This window comes from Peromyscus eremicus, chromosome 14, assembly GCF_949786415.1.
Source record: "Peromyscus eremicus chromosome 14, PerEre_H2_v1, whole genome shotgun sequence".
Classification (NCBI taxonomy): Eukaryota; Metazoa; Chordata; class Mammalia; order Rodentia; family Cricetidae; genus Peromyscus; species Peromyscus eremicus.
Window position 1 is genome coordinate 28853161 of NC_081430.1, and position 27959 is coordinate 28881119.

Sequence of the window (27959 nt, forward strand, 5' to 3'; positions counted from 1 at the left end):
CTGCCTGCATGCTGCCATTCTCCTCACATGATAATGGACTAAGCCACTGAGACTGTAAGCAGTCTCCAGTTAAATGCTTCCCTTTATAGGAGTTGCCTTGGTCATGGTGTCTCTTCACAGCAATAGAACAATAACCAAGATATACGGCTTTGAGGATTCAAAAGACCTGTGCCATGCTTGGCTTTTTCTGCCTCCTACTTGTGGATCAAGATTTGAGTTCTCAGATGTTCCTGCTGCCATGCTTTTCTTCCACTATCTTGGACTTACTCCTCTGAAACTGTAAGCCCAATTAAACACTCTCTTTTATAAGATGCCTTGGTCATAGTGATTTGTCACAGCAACAGAAAAGTAACTAAGACATTTACCTTAAACTTTGGATCTTCCTGTCTCTATTTCTCAAGAGCCAGGATTATAGGGGTGTGTCATCATGCTTGGCTTAGTGTCTGTTTTGAAGCTTGCCTTTTCTCAAAGGGGGACTTTGAACTCTCTAAACTCTGTGGCCTAAGATTTTTATTTAAACATTGAAACTTCATGTTTCATATACAGTAAAATACATTACAATAGTCACTTTTTAATGCTTTATTCATTGATTAAAAGAATATACATTTAACATAAACCATACAACATCAGTCATCAGGTCAAACATTCAGCTGGTTTCCTTACAGTTTCTGTCAGGAGTTATTTTATCTGATCACATATACAAGATAAAATCTCACCACATCTGGCATTTACACACACTGTGCCAGTGGATTCACACTACTGATGTACATATAAAATCCGCATGGTATGTGCTCACTGGAGACAAAACAGTGCACACCTGTCAAAAGGTCATTTAATATAAGATGGTAAAACCATTTGTAAAACATATAAACTTTTTCCATAAATAGAATCATATCTGGACATCTGTTGCATAAATTGTGTTTCCAAAGCTTACAATAGAGCAGCCAGGTCTCAGCACTGCTGGGCACCCACGTTGGCTACTTACTTTATTATTGCAGACTGTCCTTAACGTTAAATGCACAACATTCGTACCACTTAAAACTTGGGTCAGGTGGAAGTCTCACAGAGACCACGTCTGTACCGCGGTTGCCCTGAAACAGTTAAATTGGCTTTTAAAGCCACTCAGATATAACAAGGTTTTAAAACATACTTCATGGAATGTTCTTCATGTATCATAGCAGCTCATACCTGTGATGGAACAAGCTTTTGGTTTTCCTTTCTTTCCTCTACATTCACTATTCACAGTGAAACAGGTGCATTTTTTTTGTTTTTTTTGTTTTTTGTTTTTTTCAGAGTTCTGAGGTTGCTGACTGAGCCACAGCACAGCTGTGTACCACAGGTCGAAATTCGACCTTAAATATTACAATCTAGCAGTATCTGGCTGGCCAAAGCCGGCCAGCCCCTGCCAGCATGTGGGCACTTCTTCATGTAAATCTATTCTTTGGCAGCTGACACGCGCGCTGACAGAGAGATCCAGTGACTTGTTAGGGATTTCACGACTAATGTTGGTTTGCAAGCCTGTGTGTCTACAGTTCTGTGCTTTGACTTAGCCTCAGAGTTTCCCTGGAATATGGTTCTTTCTTCATCTACAGTGTTGATTTCTGGGCTAAAGAAGCTAACTTGAATGTAACAGATGAAAAAATTACGACAGATATAGTTTAAAAAATCCAGCAATTTGAGTGTTCATGTTTATGTAAATGCATTTAAAAAGGGATTAAGCAATGTCTAACTTATACTATATGAAATTCAGAATGGTAATTGGCAATATCAATTATTATATCGGTAATGAAAGTTAAACTCAGTGTTGTGTTAAAGATAACTCATTTGGGATACTATTTTCCCTTCTATTTCAAACCAAAATCAATGAGATGCTATCAGAATACATAGATGCAGTGCATTGCATACAAGTCCACCAGGCTATGGATATTCATATATATATATATACGTATAAAAATATTTGGCTCCTGAGCTCTGGATTCCGACAAAGAATAAAAATGTCAAAAAGGCAGAGTAACTCAGTGAAAAATAAAGTTAGCCAGCAACCTCAGATAATCATTGGCTGTATATCCTTAAGGTTTGGTAACAATCTCATTAACCGTGAAAGCCCTATACAATGTCACTTTGAACTTCTAAAACCAATACCCGACTACGTTCTTTGATCAAGAAGTAGAATATACATATATAATTCTATAAAGCTAATACTGATTAAACACAGCACAAAAGGATTAGTTTATACTACTGAAAAAAAAAAAAAACCATAATGGGACCCTACTTGCATATGTAGCCAGAGGAATTATACATTTTAAAAAAGCTAAACGTCTTCGCTGAAGCTTTGCATCTCTCTGTAAAAATGACGATTTGGTTCAGTGAAGACACTGAGTGATTCAATGTCCAAGACTGCGTGCCAAGGCTGACCAAGGCCCAGGGATACCTGCTCAATAAGGTTATGCACTGGATCCACATCCTGGTCGGCTAGTTCACCTTGGTCAAAATCAATGCTTTCTTCGGTGACTTCAAGCACTTTTAGATCAGAGCCACGAAGACGAGCAATGGCAATGAGGTTGTGTGCCCACACGGTGTAACCTTAAAGATAAGCAAAAGGCAACTCTGTCATTCTCTTCTGTTTTAGTCTGTCTCTGACAAGTTTAGGGCTGTGCCTCAGTAAGTGCTTCTTGAGAAGCTTCACATTTGTATTTCACCATGTTTGACCTTTCCCCTTTAAACTGAGAATAAAAGAAATATGACTACCTAGGAAGTTCACATTGTCTTTAAGAACACCACAGAACGGTGGGCTGTTAAGTGGTATATAATCTTACTCTGGTATTTCATTCAGCAAAAAGAAGATATTTAAAGTATATAAATACATTTTTAACTTTGGATAATTGTTTATCATATATAAGGAGCACATTTTATTTCCTACATAAGTCCTGATTAACAATATATAGAGCCTGGCAGTGGTGGTGCACGCCTTTAATCCCAGCACTCGGGAGGCAGAGCCAGGTGGATCTCTGAGTTTGAGGCCAGCCTGGTCTACAGAGTGAGTTCCAGGACAGCCAGGGACATACAGAGAAACCTTGTCTTGAAAAACCAAACCAAACAAAAAAACTGGAATTTTTCATTGTAAAGATAATTTCCTATGGTGTCTCATAGTCCAAAGTCATGACACCTGAAACTAACTGTTCATTATCAGAAGTCATAGAAATCATAGGATTATATATCAACTTCAGAACAGAGGTCACCTCTGGGAAAGGATAAGGGCGGCAGATAATGAGCAAGCTTTACCTCTATCTAACATCTTGAAAGAAGAAAAAGCTTGAAAAGGGCTTGTTTAAGTTAACTTTCAAATAACCTGATGTCTGCTGATCCCTGTTTTTTTTTAATACACTGTGTATGTATGTACATGTATGTACATGTGTGTGGGTGTGTGCCTGCTTATGGAGGTCTCAAGATGACATGGTGTCTTCCCTGGTTGCTCTCTACTTTATTTGTTGAGGCAGGATCTTAAAATGGAATCAGAGCTCGATTGGCTAGTCCAGCCAGCCAGCTTGACCCTGGGATTCTCTCTGCCTGAGTAGAGGGCTTGAGATGGCCACCGAGTTGCCGGCTGTTTTGTGGGTTCTGGAGAGTGGAACTCTTGTCCCACACTTGCACAGTAAGCACTTTATTCACTGAATCATCTTCCCCGACATCCCCTTACTACTTTTAATGTGGATCTGTTTCTGGCCACTATACTACCTTTGTGTGGCCCAATCAAGTAAAACCTGAAAATCACAATTGCAGGCTAAGAAACAGTTTCAAAAACAATGAGTTAGTATAGAGAGCTTAAGACATTCTTTGCTTGCTTTATCATTATTTATTCATTCATTCATTCAAATTTTTTTTTTTTTTTTTTTGAGACAAGGTTTCTTTGTGTAGCATCCCTGGCTGTCATAGAATTAGCTTTGTAGACCAGGCTGGCCTTGAATTCAGAAATCTGCCTGCCTCTTCCTTGTGAGTACTGAGATTAAAAGTGTAAGGCACCATACCCTGCTTATTATTATTTTTTAAACAAAGTCTCAGTCTGTAGCTCAGGCTGCCCTCTCATGAGAATCCTCTTACCTCAGCCACTGAAGACCTGAGATTATAAATTTGTGACACCATGCCCAGCTAAGACATTTTCATAGATTATTTTTGTAACTATCTTTGAAGTAAAATGTTCTCTTAGTTTATCTGAATAGCAACTCCATTCAAATGAGAATAGTACCTATACTAAGATGAATGGCTAAGAAATAAACATGTACCTAACAGATTATTTTAAGAATAAAATAAATATTATCAATACTAGAATCTAAAAGAGGCAGCTGTAAATATCAAAACTATACTTTCCCCCCTCTGTCCTAAACATTTTAGGATGTTCTGACAGGATTGAATATATACACTGTAGGTAGACACGTATCTGTTTCCTTAGCTAAATTAGTATCAAATGCCTCACAAAAGCATTAGAGGGGTGCTGAGACAGAGCACTCAGTTGAGATAGGACTTTCTAATTTGTGATATATTTACCAGGATAAAAAACTTTAGGTATGATGTCAGTATCAAGTTATAGTGAACAAAACCACATACCATGAATTGCCAAAAGAGTAAGCTTTGTGCACCTCCATGCTAATAAAACCAACGGATCTTCATTTCGGTTGTCACTAAGATCTGGAAAACCAGACGTGTCAATGACATCATTCATCAATATAAAATGGGTGAGGAACTTGTCGTACTGCCTGGATATAAGATCAACAATAGCCCCTGAGACACAAGTGACGTAGCTGTCAAAGTGAACTCTCTCAAGTGGTATACTGGGTTTCAGAATCTTTAGCATGTCTTCACCTTTGACATCAAAAGCCATTAGATAGACCCGAAGGCTGGAGCTCTTTCGTGATAGGGCTTTCCAGTGCTCATCATTTGGCATGTTGTCTAATGACTTGTGCATCACTGAAACATTGTGGACCAGGAGAGACAGTCGCTGCAAAGGCACATGGTTGCTTTCGGTTAAGACTCTTGCCATCTCAGCTGTAAAGTCACAGAAATCCAGGGCAAGTGAGCGCAGGTTTACAAACCGCTCTAGTTCAACTGCAGTGATAAGAGTGCTGTTGCCAGGAATATTGTTGTCCAGTAAACTCAGGTGTTCCATAGTGTTGGCAATTGAGTTAGACAGAGACGACAGTGATGTTGGGGTTACTATTTCCAGCATAAATCCACAGGACAGCCATTTTAGTTGCCTACTATTGCTCAGTATTTCTTCAAACAGCTGCTGAATCCTACGAGGAAAACATGTCACAATGATGTCATGAGCACGCAGCACTAATCTTTTAATAGTGACTTTAAAAAAATGGGCAATACATAGCATTCAATGTTGAGATACATTTTTTTTCTCACTGATTTCTATCCACCTACAAATGCAATTAAACTCACATTACAATGTAATAAATAAGATATATTAAACACGTAGAAATGTTTCTCATCTGAGGAAAATAGCATTTTTTTTTTTTTACTAACATCATGGAAGAAAAGACTGATGACATTTATGACTTATTTTATAACAAAGGGAAATGAAAAATAACACCTTTATAATAGCAGTAAGGAGCTGTGAATAAGAAAACTTTCTTCTGCAGAGAATCTGGGTTCATTTCCCAGCACCCATATAGTGGCACACAACCATCTGTAATTCTAGTTCCAGAGGATCTGACTCCCTCTTCTGACTTTTGTAGGAACCAGACACTCATGTGGTGCATATATACATGCAGGCAAAATATTTGAAAGGCATAAAATAAAATATTAAGAATTTATACAGCAACAATTAATTACCCAGCAAGCTATATGATTTATCCTAAAAGACTTATGCCATTGAGTGTCACATAACCACCACTAAAATGAACTGTTAAGATGTTTCTAGGACATATATTCTACCCCAACACTCTGTGTGTGTGTGTGTGTATGTATATGTGTGAGTGCGTGCATGTGTGTGTTTGTGTATGTGTGAGGCAGGCTCTCTCAATCAAACCAGAGCTTGCTTATAGGGCTCATTTCTGTTGGCCAGCTTGCTGTGGGGATCCTTGGTCTCTGGCCTTTCAAGGTCAGAATTATAGGGAGCCACCATGCCTATGCAGCATTCACACGGAATCTGGGAATCTGGACTCAGATCTTCAAGCCTACGATTACCTCCATTTTTTTTTTTTTTTTTTTTTTTTTTTTTTTTTTTATGAAAACAAAGATCATTATTCTTGATTATGTCTTGTGATTTTTTTTCCAGTAAAAAACTAGACTCATTATTAACATAAGCCCCTGTAAAGCTTACTGTATGACTTACTGCTTAATCTTCTTGCCATCAGGGTCTACCCTGCTGAGGTATGTGCTGGATAAACTTCCTTGCTGCTGCACAACACTTATGTCTCCAAAAAGACTAAACTTCTGGAGGTTCCTATAGGAGAAAATGGAAAATGATTTTCTAAATGTTTAATACATACACATACCAAAATATGTAGAAGGATATTCTAGAAGAGTTTCCATCCAACTCACTTAGAACCAAATGGCCTTCGGACAGCTGTGCATATTCAGAGCGACATTATGGAGAAACAGCAAATGTGGTAAAGAAAGTAGACTAGGAAGTACAGAGCTCGTACAGCAACAATTTAATGACTGTGGACAACACTGACCGAAGTCAACTGCTAAGCTCACAGGTCTCAGGTACAAGCAATGAGGCTACATGGACAACAGGAGCGCTTTAAGTTATAAGAGATGTCAATCACAAGAAGTTCTCAAGTAAGACAGGTGGCGGCGGCGAATAACTCTGATCCCAAAACAGGGGAGGCAGAGGCAGCCATATCTCTGTGAGTTCAAGGCCAGCCTGGTCTACAAGCAAGTTCCAGGACAGTCAGAGCTGTTACACAGAGAAATCTTGTCTCGAAAAACCAAACCAAACAAAAACTATGTAAAAATCTTTAAAGTTTTAGATAATTTCAGCTATAAAATAATTTTCTAACACAATATTCTAAATAAAATACAAGAAAACAAATAAATAGTTAAGATACACACTCCTAAATAGTAGTGTTAAGTTTCAAATCTGGGACAAAAGGCTGAAGTATCTGTTTAACATAACAATGTGGACCTGGCTGCCAGGTTCTCCCAGCATCCCTCAGTCCCTACTTGTTACAGGGTATGACTGGCATACCCCGCCCTGCAAAGACATGATCTGGGCTTCCCTTCCCTTTATAATCCAGACATTTTGCTCACCCAGCCCTTTTGTACCTTTGGCCTCCTGGCTGCTGCATCTGATCCCATCTCTCCCTTCTCTTCTCCCCACACGGTCCATCTCAGAGTGGCCATGTCCACTCTGGACTCCAGATGTCCCTATCCTTGCCTCTACCTACATTTTCCTCTTTATCTATAATACACTTTCTCCTCCACCATACCTAGGAACAGTCATGTCCTTTCCTTTCCATTTTTTTAAATTCAGGTAGTAGTAACCAACTAGAGATTTCATTAATAACAAAACATTTAGGATAACTTTAACAATAACTGTTTAATCCATGAAAGTGCTTAGAACCAATGTAAAACACTGTCAAGGAAATATGTTAGAAGGATTACTAAAAGAAATAACCTAAGTTTTGTTCTTCAAAAGGTTTCAAATTCATCTTTCAAGACAGCATCTCAAAGATGACTGGAAGAATTTACTTTTTAAAAAGTTCAAAATACAATCATGAAAAAAAGATGTCAACATTTTTCACATTAACGAAGGACACAGAAAGCTGCTCTTGCCAGCCGTGGTGTACTCCTTTATTCTTGGCACTGGAAGGCAGAGGTAGGCAGATCTCTGTAAGTTCAATACCAGCCTGGTCTGTACAGTGAATTCCAGAACAGGCAAGGCTACACACAAAAGACCCTGTCTGAAAACAAAACAAATACTCTTAGAAGAAAACCAAAAACCAAACAACAGAAAGCAAAGGCAAAACCAAAGACCAAACCAAACAACATCAAGTTATTCTGTATTCTAACTTGTTACATGTAGAGTTAAAAACAAGTTAATTTCTCAGAAGAAAGAAAAATGAAATACTTCTAAAAGAACAAGTGTTTAGAAGATGAGAGTCTATTATAAGGAAAAATTGCACTGCTCTCAATGTCTACTCCTATTCTGGAGTCACACAATCTCAGCGTTTTCCCTTCAGTTCAGCCCCCACTGGTGACTAGCACATGCCCACAAGTGTGTGGGGCAGTAAAGCACACAGGCAGGAGATGCTTACTAGAGCTAGAACTTCCCTCACTGTAAGTTGTTTATTAAGTTAAAATCTTTTGTTCTCAAAGACATTGAAAATGAAGGGCAAACTAGAGATGACAAGAACTATTTTAAGACATATATCGAATTAAAAGACCGTGATCCAAAAGAGTTTTAAGCAGATGCTTGGAATTCCAGCACCTGGCAGGCTCCAGTGGGAAGGCCACAAGGCCACAGTGCCACACAGTGAGTGCCAGGCCAGCCTGGGCCACATTTAGAGCCTGTTTCAGAAAAAGAAAAACCAAACCCAACAAAAACCTGCAGCCAATAAACTACATATGACAGGTCTGAAGGGGCACTGCAACCAAGACAGAAGGAAGGTGAACTGCATGTGAAAATGTTCATCATTATCACCCACCAGGGAAACGGAAGTTAAAAACCACAGGGAGACAGATAACCACACACACCCTATAATGTCTAAAATGACAAAGATTCACAACACCAAGTGTGGGCAAGGATATATGGAACAACTAAAACTCACACGTTACTTCCAGAGTGCAAAATAACACACTCTGAAAATAGTTCATCAATTTGCTGAAGAGTTAGCTACAGACTAATAATTCCAATTGTAAGAACTTACCCAAGAGATATAGAATTTGATTCAAAAGTTCACAGCAACTTTATAATAGAAATAAAATTAGAAACAATTTAAATATTACCCAATTGGTAAATAAATACACCATTAACATATCTACACAATGGAATAAACAATGAAAAACAAAGTGCTTATATATATTATAATATGGACATAAAGCAAAGTTGTATTTATTGTATTATTCAATCTGTATGAAATTCTAGAACAATCAATTGGTAGGGTTGGGTCATTGTTTCCTCAGGGTTAAAGATGATGGGGGTGGGGAGGCAGAGTAGAATTTCTTTGATAAAAAATGTTGTACATCTTGAATTTGGTGGCGATACAGCAGAATTAATCTATAAGCATCTCTTGATCTATATTCTTAAAAATGAGGACTGAAGAGACAGCTCGGCCATGAAGTGTGCTTACTGCTCTTACAGAGGACCTGGGCTCAGTTCTCAGAAGCCATGCAGAAGTTTGCAATAGCCTTTAGCCTTAGTTCTCAAGATCTGAACACATGTATTATACAAACATACACCCAGGCACACACACACATTCAGACAAAATTAAATGAATCTTTTTTTGTTTTGTTTTTATCTTCTGAGACAGGGTCTCTCTTTGTAGCCCTGGCTGTCCTGGAACTCACTATGTAGAACTTCACCTCACAGAAATCTGCCTACCCTTGCCTCTCAAGTGCTAGGATTAAAGGCATGTGCCAACACATCAAGCAAAATTAAATAAATCTTAAACAAATGGAGTTCAAGGACAGCCAGGACTACACAGAAAGACCCTGTCTCAAAACCCCACTACCACCACTATCACCACCAAAACCCAATAAACAACACCCAAATATAGTGTTTTATGATTCTCAAATTCTAGCACTATTTTTCTTATCATTTTCTTTTTAGCCACAAAGATTATTGGGGGAGCCTATCAGAGTCCCAGCTTCAACCTGTTGAAGGGTTCTTGGGGGGAAGGAGAGAGGAATGAAGAAATATCAGATAGAAAGAAAGGAGACGATAAGAAAGACAGAGACACAGGATAGCTTTGGGAGGGCCCTGGGTCAATTCCCAGCCATCTCAAAATTTATTCAAAAGGACTTTTTACACCATGCCAAAGGGAGAGGCCAAAAGACCTCCCCCTCGCAAGATCAAAGCACAATGTACAGCCAAGTGTAGACTCTTCCAAACACCTGGTAAAAAATGCCCATTATGCAGCCCTGCTGGGTAAAGCAAGCTCAGATTCTCTGACATTGAGCAAGGTCTCACTAGAGAGCCAATGTGGCCCCCACAGATTATCTACTGTCTTCTCAAGTAATCCACAAATAAGGTCTTTTACATTTTGTCACTTTAAACTCTTTTTTTCCCCCTTTAGATATTGTTTGTAACAGCTACCAGAAAAGATGGAACCAACATATTTTAAAGACAGTTCAAATCTATATACTAAGATTATATATGTCTGTAAAACCTACATAACACCCAACAAAACTCTAAGCAACTGGGAAAATTTCATTCACTGCGTTAGAATAATTTAGAAGGAAGTACCTTCTCAGCTTCTGAGTTTAGTACTCTCTGCAAATGAAAATACTTGTAAATGCAAGTAAGTACAGTTGAAGGCCATTTATGTTTATTTAAGCTGAGAAACAACAATGACTGTGGAACTTATAAAATGTATCTGTTAAGACTGGAGACTTAAAGTCTGGCATTTAAAAGTCTATTTCTTTGAATGAAATTATGATAAACTGATTTTCATATTTTGAACAAAGACACAAAGCTGACAGCAATATAACAATTGCGGAGTTAATCATCTGTCTTAGTGCATTTTCTGTTGCTATAACAAAATATCCCAGATCAGGTAATTTACAAAATATACAAATTTACTTAGCACATAGTTCTGGAAACTGGGCAGTTAAAAACAGGAAGGTGGCATCTGATGAGCACATTCTTGCTGCATCACAACATGGGGAAGGAAGGAGAGGGAATCATAGCATGACTGGTCAAGCTCACCAGTTCCTGTCTCTCTTACTTTCAAAAGCTATTAACGCCAACATAGTTTTACACTTATGATCTAATCCTAATGACCTGCCAATGGCTCCATCTCCAAATTCACATGAATTTGAGGATTAAGTTTTCTTTTTTGAGACAGGTCTCACTGGGTTTGGGCCCTAGCACCCACATGGTGATTCACAATTGTTTTGAACTCCAGGTCCAGGGGATTCAACACTCTCTTCTGATCTCATGGTACATAGACACACATGCAAACAAAACACCCACACATACAAAATAGAAAGAGATCTAAAAGAAAACCTACCACACAGCGTAAAATGGGAGATCTGTTATTTGCATACCAAGCAGACGCTGGGGAAGGGGCCCCTGCACTAGCTTATTCGTGGTACTGCGGCGGTGAATCAGGTGGTGAATCATCTTCGGAGAGGCATTGTAGTCAAACTTCACCTCCAATGAGAGCAGTAGCCACTGTATTTTTATATTCACAAGCCCTATAGGTATCCTCTTTCCACGAAGCAAGTGACCACCTGTGGAATATTCCTTTACACTGTGTGAATATATGTTGCTGTCGTTAGTTTAATAAAGAAGCTGACTGGCCAATAGCTTGACAGGATAAAGTTAGGTAGGAGAGCCAAACAGAGAATGCTGGGAAGAAGAAGGGCGGAGTCAGAGGAGTAGCAAGCAGATGCAGAGAGAAGCAAGATGGACATGCTGTAATGAGAAAAGGTACCAAGCTACATGGCAAAGTATAGATTGAACACTTAAGTGTGCCCTGACCTGCCAACACAGACTGCCTTGGCCCTGATGCTTTTCATGCTTTCAAAGTCCAAGAGACAAGTGGTAGAAATACAGCTGCTTTGCAGGCATTTCCCAGGCCCATACTAGCACAGAGCCTCTGGCATAAGAAAGCATTTACCACCTCTTTTTTTCTTTTCTTTCTTTCTTTCTTCCCTCCCTCCTCCCCCTCTTTCCTCTCCCTCCCCTTTTTCCCCCTTCCCCTTTCTTTTCCCCTTCTTTCCCTTCCCTTTCCTTTCTTTTTTGGAGACAGGGTCTCTCTATGTAGTCCTTGCTGTCCTAGAGCTGGATATGTAGACCAGGCTGGACTTCAACGCACAGAGATCCACCTGTCTCTGCCCCAGAGGGCTGGTATTAAAGGCACTGACACACCTAGCTTTGTTTTTATTTTTATTTTTCTATGCTTTTAAATATCTGGTCTGCTTCTGAACTATGTCTGCTTTCTCTCCTGAGTGGCAATGGGGACTGAGACCTCAGGAGATATCTTCTACTAAGACCCCTATGTAAAAGATACAGATCCCAACAGATGTACAAATTGGCAGTACAGAAACACAAGAAATATAAAGGAAATTTGAATGCTATGAAAGTCCATTCCTCAATAACCCAATCAAATGATATTGAAATGGTTGAAATGTTAAAGAATTAAAGCACTTAAGTTAAAAATGACCAAGACTGAAAAGATTATTCAAATAGGCCTAAGGAAGTCAATTCAAGACTAGGATGAAAAATTAAACAACTTGTATAAGAGATTCAGCAAAGGTAGATTCTAAAAACTACTCAAAACTTCTCTCCCCTCATGGAAACTCTGGAAATAAAAGTTCAGCAAAAGCAAAAACAAAACAAATTTGACCCAGTGGACTGCATACCATATGGATCCAGGGGATAGCACACTAGATCAAGCAGGAGAAAGAGTACTATCAGGAAAAGGCAAACAAATCCCCCAACACATTTAATGAAATTACAAGCAGAGCAGAAAGTCCCCAAATCTAGGAGAAGTTGTAGCCATCCAAGATCAGAAAACACCTAGAACTCCCAACATGATCAGGAAAGAACCTCTCCCAGTGAAGAATTCAGACCAAAGAAAGGAGCTAAGTTACTTACAAAGGCAAACCTGTCAGTATTAGATCAGACCTCTCAGAAGAAACAGCAAAAGCCAAGAAAGTACAGGATGATGTGCTTCTAACCTTGAGAGCAAATAACTACAAGCCAAGGTTTCTACATCTAGCAACGTTATCCATTATCCCTTAAATGGATGGATTAAACAGACTCCAGGATAAGCATAAACTAAGCAATTCCTGATCTCTAAACTAGCACCACAAAAACATGTAGCTTTTTCAGACTGCTTTACTTAGCAACACACTTTGAGGCTTTCATATCTTCATAGTTTAAGAGCTCATACTTCTGAGCAATGAATGATATTTGATTGTCTAGATTGCCAGTTTATTCATTCACTTATTGATTGCTTCCAAGTTTTGGCAATTATTAATTCAGTTGCTATAAATATCCTTATGATGGACACATTATATACCAAGAGGTAACGGTGCAAGACAACACATGAGTTTGTATAGTTTTGAAAAAAAAAAAAAGTGTCTTTTTCTCTTGAAAGTTTTTATTAGTATAATTATATAGTGGATTTAATACATTTATGTAGTGTGTTTTGATCCATTATCCTTTACTTATTTCCTTTCTACTCACACTAATTCCTTTCCTCTTCCCAACTAATCCCCCACCTTTTCTGAAGTAACTCAGTGAGTTTCATTAGGGTTGTTTAAAGGAACAAGGCTGAGGAGTTGTTTGGAGCAGAGGAGTTATTTAAGAGTCATATGAGAACCTTCTTAGTGGTTACCATTAAATGTACATAAGCCCCCAGGGTGAAATGCAGCCCAGCAGTTCTTCCCCCTTCTATGACAGGATGCTGACAGGCCCAGTCTTGTGCAAGTAATTATAGCTGTGAGTTAAGGAACGCAACAGCAAGGTCATGTCTATGAGTGGTACATACCACTTACCTATTCCTCTGGCCCTTACATTCTTTCCATCTCTTTTTCTGTGACACTCCTGAGCCTTAGAGGGTTCTTATATAGATGTCTCATATTCATTCATTCATTCATTCATTCATTCATTCCCAAGACAGGGTTTAGCCCTGGCTGTCCTGGAACTCGCTCTGTAGACCAGGTTGGCCTCAAACTCACAGATCTACCTACCTCTGCCTCCTGAGTGCTAGGATTAAAGTTGTACGTCACCCCTGCCTGGCTGGCTGTCTCATTTATGGCTGAGCATTCAGATGGCATTTATTCTCATCACTCTGACTAGTTATGAGCCTCAGCAGTCCTGCTGCCCACTACAAAAGAAGTGTCTCATACCAAAGCCCACCGCAGCACTAACCTGTGGACATATGCACAGTACTCTGAACAACAATTCAAAGACACATTACCTGGCTGTGCCTTCACATTTCCATTACTGATGAATGTGAATCTTGTTGCTCTACCTCTTACTATCATCCACGTGTTGTTACAGCTCTGAGCTAAAACTGTCCATTCTAGGTGTACAGTGGCATCTCACTGTTTTATTTGTATTTCCCTGAGGACATATAGTATGAACAGCGTTTCTTAAGTTTACGTGCAACCCACACATCTTCTTTGGCGAGGTGTCTGCCTGATCTTTGGCCTGATTTTCAGCTGGGCTGTTTTCTTGTTCAATTCTCAGACTTCTTTATATACTCTGCGGCAAGGTTTCTTCTGTGAAATCTGCTCAGACTTATGAAGGCACATTTTATGTGATGGCCTTATAAAAATTTCTCTTCACTCTGGATTCAGCTGGGTTACAATCATGTTGGTGTAGATCACTTGGGGCTCATTCTGACTGGTATTCCTTCTTTGGGCTCCATGAATCTGGACATCAGTTCCCCTTCTCAGAGTTAGAAATGCTGTAACTGCCCTGCTGCTGCTTCCACCACTTGCATCTGCTGGTTGATGGAGTCACGTCATTCTAGGTCCTCTTCATTTCAATTAATTTTTCTTTTGCTCCTCTAACTTAATAAATTTCAAATCATCTTTCTTTAAGCTCACTGATGCATTTGCTTGATCATGTCTGCTATTGACTTCACAGATAATTTTCACTCTATATTATTTAGCTGTAACCTTTCTCTTTGGTTATTAAAGATTATTCCTCGCCCTTTATAGTATCAATTTATTCATGTATGGACTTCTTGATTTGATTTAGTACTTTCCCTCCCTTCTTTCTGAGACAGTTATTAGCTAGCCTACACTGGTTGGTATTAAACTTGCTATGTAGCCTATGCTGGCCTTAAATTTGTGATCTACCTGCCTAAGCCTCCTGAGTGCTGAAATGAAAGGTTGTGCCATTCATTATGTCTAGCTCTTCAAGTTGTATGTATGTGTGCATGTGTGTGCCTTATTTTTTGTAACTTACTGAGCTTCAAGATGATTTGAATTCTTTGCAAGCAATTAATAAAATTTCATTTCTTCTGAGTTGATTACTATAACTTTATTTTCTTTAGACTGAGTCTTGTCATGTCTTGATTTGTTCACATTATTTACATAGTAGTTGGGCCTTATCTTTAGGAAAATATGTTCTAAGACCTTCGACCCTCACCAGAGGCAGTGACCATGAATACACCAAACTTTGCATAGACTGTTTTTATACATGTACATATTTGTTGATGAAAAGGTTAAATTTTAAATGAAACACAGTAAGAAATTACAACCAGCCGGGCGGTGGTGGCGCATGCCTTTAATCCCAGCACTTGGGAGGCAGAGGCAGGCAGATCTTTGTGAGTTCCAGGCCAGCCTGGTCTACAGAGCGAGATCCAGGAAAGGCACAAAGCTACACAGAGAAACCCTGTCTTGAAAAATCAAAAAAAAAAAAAAATTACAACCAATAATGAAAGAGAACAATTACAATAAACAGCAAAAAAAAGTTACAAATGTGGTCTCTATTAAAGTGTAGTTATTTTACTGTTTTTGAGAGCTCTTGGGTTCTTCATCCTGTCAGCTTTTCTTGACTTCATAATATGCTTGGCAACACAGCCTCATAGCTTCAGAGTTCATCTGTCCTCCCATATTTTATGCCTTGGTGCTTTTATTCTTTGGTATATTTATGAAAATGTGCTCTACTAGGAACTGCAATGTTTAATCTTGATTGTCAACCTGATGAGATGTAGAATCATCACAGAAACATACTTCTGGGTGTGTGTCTGGAAAGATTTAACTGAGCAGAGAAGCCCCACCCTGAGTCGGGACGTGCCATCCCATGGGCTGGGATTCTCGACTGAATAAAGAGGAGAAGATGAGTTGACCACCACCATTCATCTCTCTGCTTCTTGACACTGGACACAATGTGATGACCAGCACTTCTCTGTAGCTAGAGTTTTCCTGCCTTGCCCACAGTCAGGACAAATCTCTGTCACCTGCCAGTCCCACAGCTGCTCAGACGCAACCAAGTAAACACAGAGACTTATATTGTTTAAAACTGTATGGCCGTGGCAGGCTTCTTGCTAACTGTTCTTATAGCTTAAATTAATCCATTTCTATAAATCTATACCTTGCCACATGGCTCGTGGCTTACCAGCATCTTCACATGCTGCTAGTCATGGCGGCGGCTGGCAGTGTCTCCCTCTGCCTTCCTGTTCTCTCCTTTCTCCTCTCTGCTAGTCCCGCCTATACTTCTTGCCTGGCTACTGGCCAATCAGTGTTTTATTTATTGATGAATCAGAGTACATAAAGACCATCCCACAGCACTTCTCGATCCTCTTGTTACATCTCCCTGCTATGCAGAACTGCACCCTCTCAAACTAAGTCAGAAATACCCTTTTCCCATAAGTTGCTATTGTCAGATATTTGATAACAGCAACAAATAAAGTATAGGCATCAGAAAGACTGGCTTAAGACTGCAGCATTTCTCTTAATTAGCATCTTCATTTTGATAGGAATGTGGCAAAAGCTTATTCACTGGCAGGTAGTTTCTCCTGCAACTGATATTTTTCAGATCAAATCTATTCCTGAATCTGAGTGCTTCCAGTCAATGCCTTATTTACAATAGGGCATCTCTTGCTCAAGTCTTTGCTTAATGCTTTCTTTCTTTTTGGGGTGGCAGGGGTCAGAGGGTGGGCATTCAAGACAGGGTTTCATTGTGTAGCTCTGGCTGTCCTGGAACTCACTTTATAGACCAGACTGGCCTCGAACTCACAGAGATCTGCCTGCTCTGCTGGGATTAAAGGTGTGTACCACCACCTCCCAGCTGTATAATGCTTTCTTAATGTCAACTTGGAACATGCTTTTGGTTCATGTTTTCCACTCATAAATTTAGTACTCTTTTCATTTTAACTAGGCACTAATCACAGACAGTGGCTATAACTTCTGCAGTATGAGGTACTTATAGAACACTAATTTTTTTTCTTCTCCACAATTTCAGATAATAGTTCTGTTTATAGTATAGATCCTCCCAACCTTGGCACATGACTGTTTTCTTAAGAATTTAAACCTTTTCACTTGATCCTAGCACTCAGGGAGCAGAACAGGTAACCTCCGTGAATTCAAGGCCAGTCTGGTCTACAAAGGAGTTCCAGGCTATTGTGGGTACAAAGTGAGACCCTGTTTCAAAAAACCAAAAAGAACTTAATCTTTTCATTTAAAAGAATTTTATGGCTTTTCTGTAGCATATCTGAACTGTTGGTATCACTATTCCTGTGCTTGTGCTTGAGGTTGTTATTAAGTAAAGTATAGGTTACTTAAACTTCAGCATAGTGGTGCTTAATCAGTCAATCTGATAATCAAAGTGCCTACTGAGTGACTAAGAGGTGGGCAGCACACACAGTATCGATATGTTGGATAAAGAGATGAATCATGTCCTAGGGCCAGAATGAAGTAGCATAAAATTTCATTATTCTATTCAAAATTTCATGTGATTTTAAACACGTTTGAAATTTCCCGTATGGTATTTTTAGATGATGGCTGATGGGTAACTGAAATACTAGAAAATACCAGATAGCAAAGTATGATCATGCTGATGTCTGTGCATTTAACAAAACAGTACTTTTACTCCAATCTCATAGATTATTAGAGATGCTTATCCTCCTTCTCTGGTACTAGGTGTCCTGGGCATCTATCTAGGCTCTAGAGGTCTTCTGTACTCAGTATGAAGCAAGTGGAAACCAGCCATTTGGGGATCATATTGAAAGGTAGGGTCTTTCTCCCCACTTCTGAGTCTTTGTAAAACTGTCAGCTCTAGGAGGAAGGTCACTTCTATCGCTCTTTGTTGTGCCAAGGGTCTATGTTCTATTAAGTCTTTCTGTAGTGGTATGAGGCAGGAAAGAAACTGGCTCCTTGGGTGAAAATAAAAGGCTTCTTACAAAACCAGATGGCCAGGAATACCATCCACTGTATCCCTCACTACTGAAGCCCCAGGAGGCCAAAGAGACACACACACAGACACACACACACACAGACACACACACACACACAGACACACACACACACACACAGATACACACACACACACAGACACACACACACACACAGACACACACACACACACACACACAGACACACAGACACACACACACACACACACACACACAGAGAAAGAAGCTGTTGTGCTCTTCTTACGCACAGGAGCATAAATTTCTCAGCTCTGTGCTTGTTTATGGTACTGTAACTTCTTAAGTGGATTCTGGCCTTTTACTACATATACTTTATCTGAATATTACCTTCAATGTTTCTGTGGGAAAACAATGGCTTGATTTATTATTTTACTATCTTGTTCTCACAACAAAATTTTTCAATGTACATATTGATGAAAAAGGTATAAAATTATAGAAGCACTACAATTTTGCAAAAAGATGCATACATTTATCCTATCTGGTGAGTTTGTTTTATTTTTTCTGTAGTTTTCAATTTTTCTATTTTTACCAACCCATTCCTTGGGAATTCAGAAAAAATTAAAATAACCACACAGTTTTGAGTTTTATAAGAACTTAATTAACTATCACAGTAAAATTTATCTAGTTAATATACTGAGACTCTTCGGAAGATTTCTAGTTTCAGGTTCAGCTATACTGTATTTCCAATGTCCTATCACTAAAACTGCAATGGAACAAAAATTCTTTCTAACTGTGGCATTAAAGTGTTAACCATCTTTTTACAGTAAAACCACTAACACATCCACGAACTGGTTCCTTATAGACAGGAGAAAGATGAGGTACGTGGAACCACCCAATCCAGGGAAAACACTACCAACTATCATGCACAGATTAGAGTCACTTGCAGCCACAGAAGCATGGAGCTAAATGAAGCTCAGGTAGTGAAACGCCCGGATACAAGCATGAGGCCCTGAGCTGGAGGCCCAGCACCCACTTCATAAAGAAACAGGCATGTGAGGTGGAGACATACCAATCGATTCCTGGAGCTACTAAGTCAGCCTAGTCTGATGATGTGAGTGTAGGTCAAGAGAGAGACCTTATTTCAAAAAGCAAGGGGGATGTCCTCTAAAGAATAACGCCTACGGCTGACTTCTGGTTGCAACATGCACACACATGCATCCACATGTACTGCCCATGATGTGCATGTCAGAAAAAGATTTTTCTCCTTTAGTATAAGAATTTCCTTATTATAGTTTTTAATAGTCTATAAGAAGTACAGATTAGCAAATAAAATTGGGTAATTCTTCAAAAATAATATAACGATCTATGTGCTCAGGAAACATTCCTTAAGGTTCAGCTTCAGGTTGTAGATGGAGCTTTAAATAATTGAGACCCAAAGCTTCTGAGAGCTTGGGTATGATGGCCTGTTTCTATTTTACAGTTCAGAATTGAGGCACTCCATCCATGGCAGTAACTTTGGTATTTGATGTAATCAAAGGGACTAGTATAGACACATAAAATGCAGTGGCCTTGAAAATAAATTTAATACAGCTGGGGCTAATTATCTATAGAAACAAGGAATAGAAGAGAAGCTGGCTAAAGTCTCAATACAGAATCTAGACTGCCCTTGAACCTGAGTGATCCTCCTGCCTGCGGAGATTATATGAGTACTGTGCATTATCACATCCAGCTGTGAGTTCTTTAAAAATACCATCATAAAAAGAAAGTAAATCAGTTAATTTTGGACTTACCAAAATAGTATAGATAATGGAATATTTTCTCCGAGTCTGTCAAATGCAAATGGACTAGACATTGTTGAGCTATTTATTGCTTGTATATATTGTACATAGTTACATTGTATATAGTTTTTCTTATATTATAGTTTTTCTTTTTTCTTATTAGAATAAAAGGGGGAAATGTGGTGATATTTTATTTGTGATAAAATGTGATATTTTATTTGTATGTTAATAAATAAAGTTGCCTGGAGACCAGAGGTCAAACAGCCATTAAGCAGAAGTCCGGCGGTGGTAGCACACGCCCTTAATCCGATCACATGGCAGGCAGAGTCTCTGTGTGGTCAAGGATACAGCCAAGTGTGGTGACACGAGCCTTTAATTCCAGTACCAACCATAGAGATCTGGAGGTCTGTATAGACAGGCAGTGATGAGGAAGTCATGTGGCTGGGTTTAGAGTCAATGAGAAGGCAGAACAGAGAGGCAATAAAAACACAAGTCAGTCAGGAAAAAGCTCTCTTTGGGGAAGCTACTGCTGATGGTAAACTAAAGCTAGTTGTGGCTATTGCTCTGATCTCTTTGGCTATTTCCTCTGTATTTGGCTCTGTGTTTCTTATTTATTAAGACTGTTTAGAATTTCGTCTACATAAAAAGGCTAAAACCTTTGCCAGTGATGAAAAAGAGGTTATAAATACAGTATTTGTTCTTGTTGATAAATGTTAAAAATAATGTATGTAATTGCATAACATTCTTTTTGAATTCCATTTTTCTAAGTTCAGTTCAACTTGAAATGTTTTTGCATTCACATAACATTCTTATATATAGATAATACACTCTGATCACCCCATCATCCTGTCTTATCTCCTTTCCTCTTCCACTAGGGCTCCTTCTTTTCCTAACAAGTTCTTTTCATATCTTCACTTTTTTACTTCGTTTCTGTGGCCACTGAATTTAACTAGGGCTGCTTACATGAGCATGGGTGGGGTGAATCAATATTTTAACGGTATTTAATTAATTTAAAATCTAAATAGATTTATATGGCCAGTGGCGCCATAATGGACAGACAGAACATTAGAGCCAGCGAATAGGCCACTAGCCTAAAATAGTGGTTTTTATTAAGTTTTACTAGGATTCATTAATTGATTCTTTCCTGGTTTCATGATCCAGCTACCCAAGTGACTAACTTAAAATACAGATTAAGTCACACATCTATCCATCCATCCATCCATCCATCCATCCATCTATGTATCTTTAAAACAGGGTTTTTCACATAGCCCATGCTAGCCTCAAACTCACTATTTAGACAGGGCTGGCTTTGAACTCCTAGTCCTTCTGCCTCCATCTACCAAGTGCTAGGAATACAGGAATGTGCTACCATGCCTAGCTTAGATCACATACTCGTCTCTAAATTTTTCTCGTTTTCCATTAGCATATATTATACATCATGGGTTTCATTGAGACATGTATGTATTTATTTCAATCATGTTCACACCCCCTTACACTTGGTTTCCCTCACTTATGCTTGTCCCCTTCTTCCCAACTGGTCTCCCTTCACTCTCCTATCTTTGTCTTTGATGACCTAATGAATTCAATAAGGTTGCACACAGGAGGACTTGGCAGGAGGAGTTGTTTGCAGGAGTATGGGCACATTACCAGAAGCTGCAACATTCAAGTAAATCCCTCTCCCTCCTCCAGCAACCATTAACTGCTCATAAATCCTCAAGGAGTGTGGGGCCTTGCAAGCTCCTCCCTCCTCCATGACTTGTCCCTAAAAATGTTGTCAAAGACCTCTGTTCTTGTACTGGTGGCCCGTGGTGGCGCACACCTTTAATCCCAGCAGAGGGAGGCAGAGACAGGCGAATCTCTTTGTGAGTTCAAGTCCAGACTGGTCTACAGAGTGAATTCCAGGACAAGCTCCAAAGCCACGGAGAAACCCTGTCTCAAAAAACAAGACAAAACAGAAACAAACAAACCAAGACCTCTGTTCTTGTAGTACTGTTGTGGTGGTTTGAATGAGAATGCCCCCCCCCCCCCAACAACCTTATATATTTTTTCAGGCTTAGTCCCCAGCTGATGATCTGTTTGGGGAGGTTTAAAGGTGTTGCCTTGTTGGTGGAGGTATGCGGCTGGAGGTGGGTTTTGAGGTTTCAAAAGCCAAAGCCAGGCCCAGCATCTCTCTTTCTCTCTCTCTCTCTCTCTCTCTGCCTGCTGCCTGTGGATCAGGATGTATAACTCTCATCTACCTTTCCAGGACCATGCCTGCCTGCCATGATGACAATTGACTAACCCTCTGAAACTGTAAGCAAGCCCCCAGTTAAATGCTTTCCTTTATAAGAGTTGCCTTGGTCATGGTATCTTTTCATACCAATAAGTGATTAAGACAATTGTACAAGGTGATTCCACAAGCTCATCTTTCTTCCCCCTTGCCTCTCAGTTTTTTCTGACATGACTCAGTTATTCATTGGCCCTGGCTGTCACTCTTTCCAGTCCAAAAATCCTGTAAGGTTCAGGCCATGGAACTAATTGCTCTTTGTACTTGGAATGTTTTTGATCTGAGATGCTCATGGCAACTCTTGTCATTCACCATACAGCTATAAATGCCTTCTCCAAAGAGGTCTTATGTACCACCCCATCTACCGTTGCAACTTAAGTCACTACTACATCTCCTTCTGCAAACTAGTCACCATGTGTGTGGATGATAGTATTTGTGTATAAAGGCCACACTGTTTTCTAAGAAAAGGTTTTCTCATTGAGACCTGTGCTCATCCATTAGGCTAGACCTGCTGAGCAGGGAGCCCCAGGGATTTGCCTGACTCTACCTCCCCAACACTGGGATTAAAAGTGTATGTCACCATTCCTGTTTTTTTCATGTGGGTGCTGGGGATTCAACTCAGGTCCTCATGCACACACGGCAAGGATTCAACCAACTGAGCCCTTTCCCGGCCCCAAACTCCTTTTGTTATTAGATTTTCACTTCATTTGCATAACCTGAAGAAATCTTTTATTTGGGTATTGTCTCCCTAGAAAGTAGATGTCATAAGAACAAGGAATTTGTCTATACCCTCTGGCACACAGTAGGCTCTCAATATTTAGAAATAAAAAGCCTGGGTGGAGGTGGCACATGCTTTTAATCCCAGCACTCAGGAGGCAGAGCCAGGAGGATCTGAGTTCGAGGCCAGCCTGGGTGGGCTACAGAGCGAGATCCAGGACAGGCACCAAAACTACGTGGAGAATCCCTGTCTCGAAAAACCAAAAAAGAAAACAAACAAACAAACAAACAAAAAAACCAAACAAAAAACCCCCAAACCCTGTATATTCTTTAGTTATCAGTTTAGGTCTCAAGTTAGGAGAAGTCTTCCAAGGCTGGCTCAAGAATGACACTACATTAAAATGGACTTAATTACCCTGTCTCTAAAAACCAAAAAAAAAAAAAAAAAAAAAAAAAAGACTTAATTACTTCACTCAAGTTTCTCAGTGGTTTAAGTCAGATTTTTTCCCCCTTTGAGTTTTATCAGAGTTTGCTCAAGAAACATAAAATTATACCATGCCCTAGAGAGAAGCTCCCTTTCATAGCAGCCCTCCCAGCAAGTTTGAGTAGCCTCTATTCTCAGTGGTCTTTAAGTTGTCTTTGGGGAACCCCATTACTGTGTCAGTTTTAGGGTATGGACCCTGTCGGGAATGCACAGACTCACCTGTCTTATCTATAAGCACTACTTCGTGGGCAGTATGAATTGGTCAGTCTCCACATTTTTTTTTTAAATCTACGAAGGAACTTTTTAAAGCAGGTAATAATTAGTGAGCTCATAAAAATGAAAGCTGTCTCATACGGTATTTTGTTGGTTGCTGGGAGACATTTTCTTTCAAGATAAGTAAGATTTGCGATAACAGATAATAGGCTCACTCATTAAAAATACTCTCTTCAGGAGCATTCCCAGAATCGCATGCATCCTAGGCAAGTACAGTTCTTTTACAGTAGATGCGGACATATTAATATCATTTAGTTGATGTTTATCTTCCATTTGTACACAGTTGATATGAGCTTTTCTGAACTGGGATGTTAGTTTTTTCTTAAGATTCAGCATTGCACCAGGCCAGAGTTTTGTATGGGTTTGGTTCTTCTTTACAGTTTTAGCTTTTGTCTCTCCTTACTATTTGTTTTTATGTTTTGTTTTATTTCTTGTTTGTTTGGTTTAATCTCTGAGTGCTGGGACTAAAGGCGTGCACCACCACCTAAATCCATAGTTTTTGATCACAGAATCACAAATGTCACTAAAAACACAAATACAAAAAAATCACAGGCTTTACTAAACTTGGTAAACTTGGGTAACTAAAGTTAGTGAGTAAGAAACTTAGTTTAATGCAAGGTAGTAGTAGCACAGGACTTTAACCCCAATGGAAGACAGAGACAGATGGATCTCTTGAGTTCTATGCCAGACTAGTCTACACAGTGAGTTCTAGGACAGCCAGGGCTACATAGAGAAACCCTGTCTCAAGAAAGGAAGGAAGGAAGGAAGGAAGGAAGGAAGGAAGGAAGGAAGGAAGGAGGGAAGGAAGGAAAGAAACTGAGTTTAAAATAGATTTAATCTGTTAAAGCTTAAAAGAAAAGTCCCATTTATATTTTACCATTTGAATACTTCCAGTATCAGAATATTTAGACATTTCCAAAAATAAAGATGACATTAACTCAAACATATAAACACAACTTTTCTTTTTTCTTTTTTGAGAGAAAGAGTCTTGTGTATCCCACCCTGGCCTTAAACTAGCTATATAGCCAAGGCTGACCTTGAAATTGGATCCTTTTGCCTCTTCCAAGTGTTGAAGTACAGGTGTGCGCTACCACTGCCGATTTAAGTGGTGTTGGGGACTGAACCCAGGACTTCCTGTATGTCAGAAAAATACTTAGCAAAGCTACACCCCAGTCCAACAAAATTTAGTTGAAAAGAAATAGCATAGAGTACAAACAATATACATACATACATATATATATATATATATATACATACATATATACTGAATATGCTATCCAAGCAGCACAATGTACAGTTCCATCACTACAGCAGATGAAAGGAAAACCTTACACTCACAGATGACTGACAGCTGTCAGCAGAGAAGAGATTAGTGGACCCAGAAGAGCAGACACATGTGGCCTCACAAACAAGTACATTAGGAGAGAAGCTTACATGATAAGGGTGAAAGAGAAAAAGAGAATTAAAGACAAAATGTGGTATGCTACTATTGTGTATACACGCTATGTATCTACTCATAAATCATTAAAATACCTAAAAGAACTACTGTGAGAAGTGGTGCTTCCTTCAATCAAAGCTGCCTCCCCACCCCCACTGCCCCTTTGCAGAGTCCCCAGTTACATTCAACTCTGACACGAAGCCTCCAACCTAGGTAAGAACATTTTTAGCCTTAATAGTCTATCTTGACAAAAATCAAAGCAAGTAAGTGGAATGGCTTAATGTGAAAAGCTTAGGAAACAGGCCCCTGGAATAACGGAGCCATGTTCCATCAACAATTTTTTTTAAATATTGTTTCTTGGGACAGGGTTTCACAAAACCCAGGCTGGTCTTGATCTTGTTCAGCAGAGGATGACCTTGAACTCCTGATCTCCCTGCCTCTAGCTCCTAAGTACTGAGATTCCAGATCTGTATCATGCCTGCTTCCACATGATACACTATGCTATACCTCTTGACTGAGACATAGATTATGAAAAAAATGTAATCCACACATAGACAATATATGGCCTAGCATTAACCACAACCTGCTCTCAACTCTTTTTTTTCCAAGACAGAGTTTCTCTGTATAGCTCTGGAGCCTGTCCTGGAACTCAAACTGTAGAACAGGCTGGCCTCAAACTCAGAGATCCGTCTGCCTCTGCCTCCGAGTGCACCAAGCCTCTCAACACTACTTAACATAATGATGGTGTGATTATTTATTGTGAAAGGAAGAGCACTACTCTTAGAGAAAAACAATGCCATTTGACAATGTGAACATAACTTGATCTATTAAGTACCCGTTTCCGGTCTGTAAAGTGGGACAATACTTTCTACCCTGACTCTGACAGTGTCAGAGTCAAATCAGAAAAACACTTAAGTATTTGTAAACTGTTACAATTACATCTATGTAAGGCTCTCCCCCCCACCTCCGCAACTTTCTCCCAAATTAAAAGTGTTGTAAGGTTGGAATAAATATTCAGATATAGAAAATATAAATATGGTTTGAAGGACACTAGGCTTTCATAGGACAATAGAGAAATATTGTTTAGGATATAGTCTGTCCTGGGGTCCGAATCTGCGTTATAAGCTCTAGGTGGAATTATAGTAAAGTCCTGATGCAAAATGACAGTCTCATACTTAATTCCCACCCCACCCCGCCAGACTCTGGCCAGCTCCTTTACCCCACCCTAAGTTACACTGTGTTATTTTCATGTGAATCACTGGGATAAGTTCAGTCTGATGGTGCATGGGGAGGGGTTTCAACTCTGCAATCTCCCCCAATAACTTGAACAAGTACTCTTTGGGCCTGGCCCAGATTAATGAAACTATTCCAGGCAAGAAAAGGACTGTTACAGATTTCTTGTAGGCTAATTCTTGTCGTCACGGACACCAGCAGTAAAACTACTCACTTCCTCACAACGAATTACTATCACCAATGATCAAGTATCGAATCAAGAAAACTTGTCGCCGGGTGGTGGCGCATGCCTTTAATCCCAGCACTCGGGAGGCAGAGGCAGGCGGATCTCTGTGAGTTCGAGGCCAGCCTGGTCTACAGAGCGAGTTCCAGGAAGGGTGCAAAACTACAGTGAAACCCTGTCTCGAAAAACCAAAAAAAAGAAAAAAAAAAAAAAAAAAGAAAGAAAACTTGTCTTGTTTCTTGAACAAGCCTCACTCTTAACTCACAACTCTCCCACGCATAAAATAAAGAATGACATTGCCCGGTAGCTCTATCCCATGGTGAAGAACGGATGAATGAACCGTGCCCGGGAGGCGCCAGGAACAGTGTTTGATAAAGTGTCACGCCAAGTCCCGTTATCACCTCTTGTCTCAGGAAATAGCCGGGTTAGGACGGATAGCTGCATCTACCCAAGGCCACGCTGAGACCGGCTGGCGCATCCCACGGGATCGTTCCCAGGGGAGGGAAAAGGAGAGACCCTCGCGCTCCCCACGCAAGCCTGCCTACCTGTTGTTCCGGATGCTCAGCAGCACGCACAACACCAGCTCCAAGTAGATGCGCAGCACTTCCAGCCAGCGAGAGGAGAGCTGCAGGGCCTCCCCTTCCTCCCCTCCGGTGCCCGTGTCGGCGCCGCCGCCGCCGCCGCCGCCGCCATCGCCGTCGCCGGGGCCGCCGCCTCCGCTCAGGTAATTCTCCGCGGCGAATTCAACGCGCAGCTCCCGCACGAACCAGCCGCACTTGCGCATGAGGAACTCTAGCCGCGGCTGCTCGGCGGGCGAGACGCGGAGGCAGAGGCGGAGCTGGGGCCACAGCGCCGGGTAGAAGAGGCACTCACGCCAGTGCGAGCAGGAGGCCGAGGCCCGCAGCCGGTCGGGCGGCGGCAGGAAGGAGAAGATGTGCACGATGAGTTCGCTGGGCAGCGACGCGGCGCCGGCTGCCTGCCCGCACAGAGCCATCCGGCCCGGCCGCCGGCCGCCCGCCCCCGGCCGCCTGCGCAGTCCTCGCAGCAGCCCCCGCAGCCGGCGTAGCTGCCGCAGCCGCAGCCGCAGCCGCTGCCGCCGCCGCCGCCACCGCACCACCCGGGCGGCCCCGGCTCGGGTTCGCGCTCCCGGCGGTCGGGGCTGCGGCACTGACAAGAACAACAACATCAATGACAAGGAAGAAGGGGGCGGAACCGTCGTGCGCTTCGGCGGAACCAAGTGCAGCGAGAGTGGTGGAGAGGCCGGCTCGCCGCCAGCCGCCGGTCTTCCGTACCGCACGCAAGGGCCGTCCCGGTCAGCCCACTTAACAACCTCAAAAACCCTCGTTCCAACGGACCCGGGGCCCGGAGGTGGCCGCGCCGCCTCTGAGGAAACCGCGACTCTCCCCGGACCCGGACGCGGAGGCTCGGGTAGTGGTAGGGACTGAGCTTGACGTCAGCGGCGGTGGGCGGAGCCTGGCGCGGCTGTGCGCGACTTCCGGAACCGGGGAGCTCCTGGTTGCCTGAACCGCGCGGCAC

The 27959-nt window shown here is 40.8% G+C and overlaps 1 protein-coding gene across 1 annotated transcript; it reads right to left on the minus strand.

The window, feature by feature from the left end:
- Positions 1-564: 564 nt before the first annotated feature.
- On the minus strand, positions 565-27883 carry Fbxo33 (F-box protein 33). Its single transcript, XM_059279486.1, has 4 exons — positions 26969-27883; positions 6338-6448; positions 4603-5288; positions 565-2583 (listed from the first exon to the last, which is right to left on the minus strand). The coding sequence occupies exons 1-4, from the start codon at positions 27607-27609 to the stop codon at positions 2312-2314; spliced, it is 1710 nt and encodes a 569-aa protein (XP_059135469.1). The 5' UTR covers positions 27610-27883; the 3' UTR covers positions 565-2311.
- Between the last annotated feature and the right edge of the window lie 76 nt (positions 27884-27959).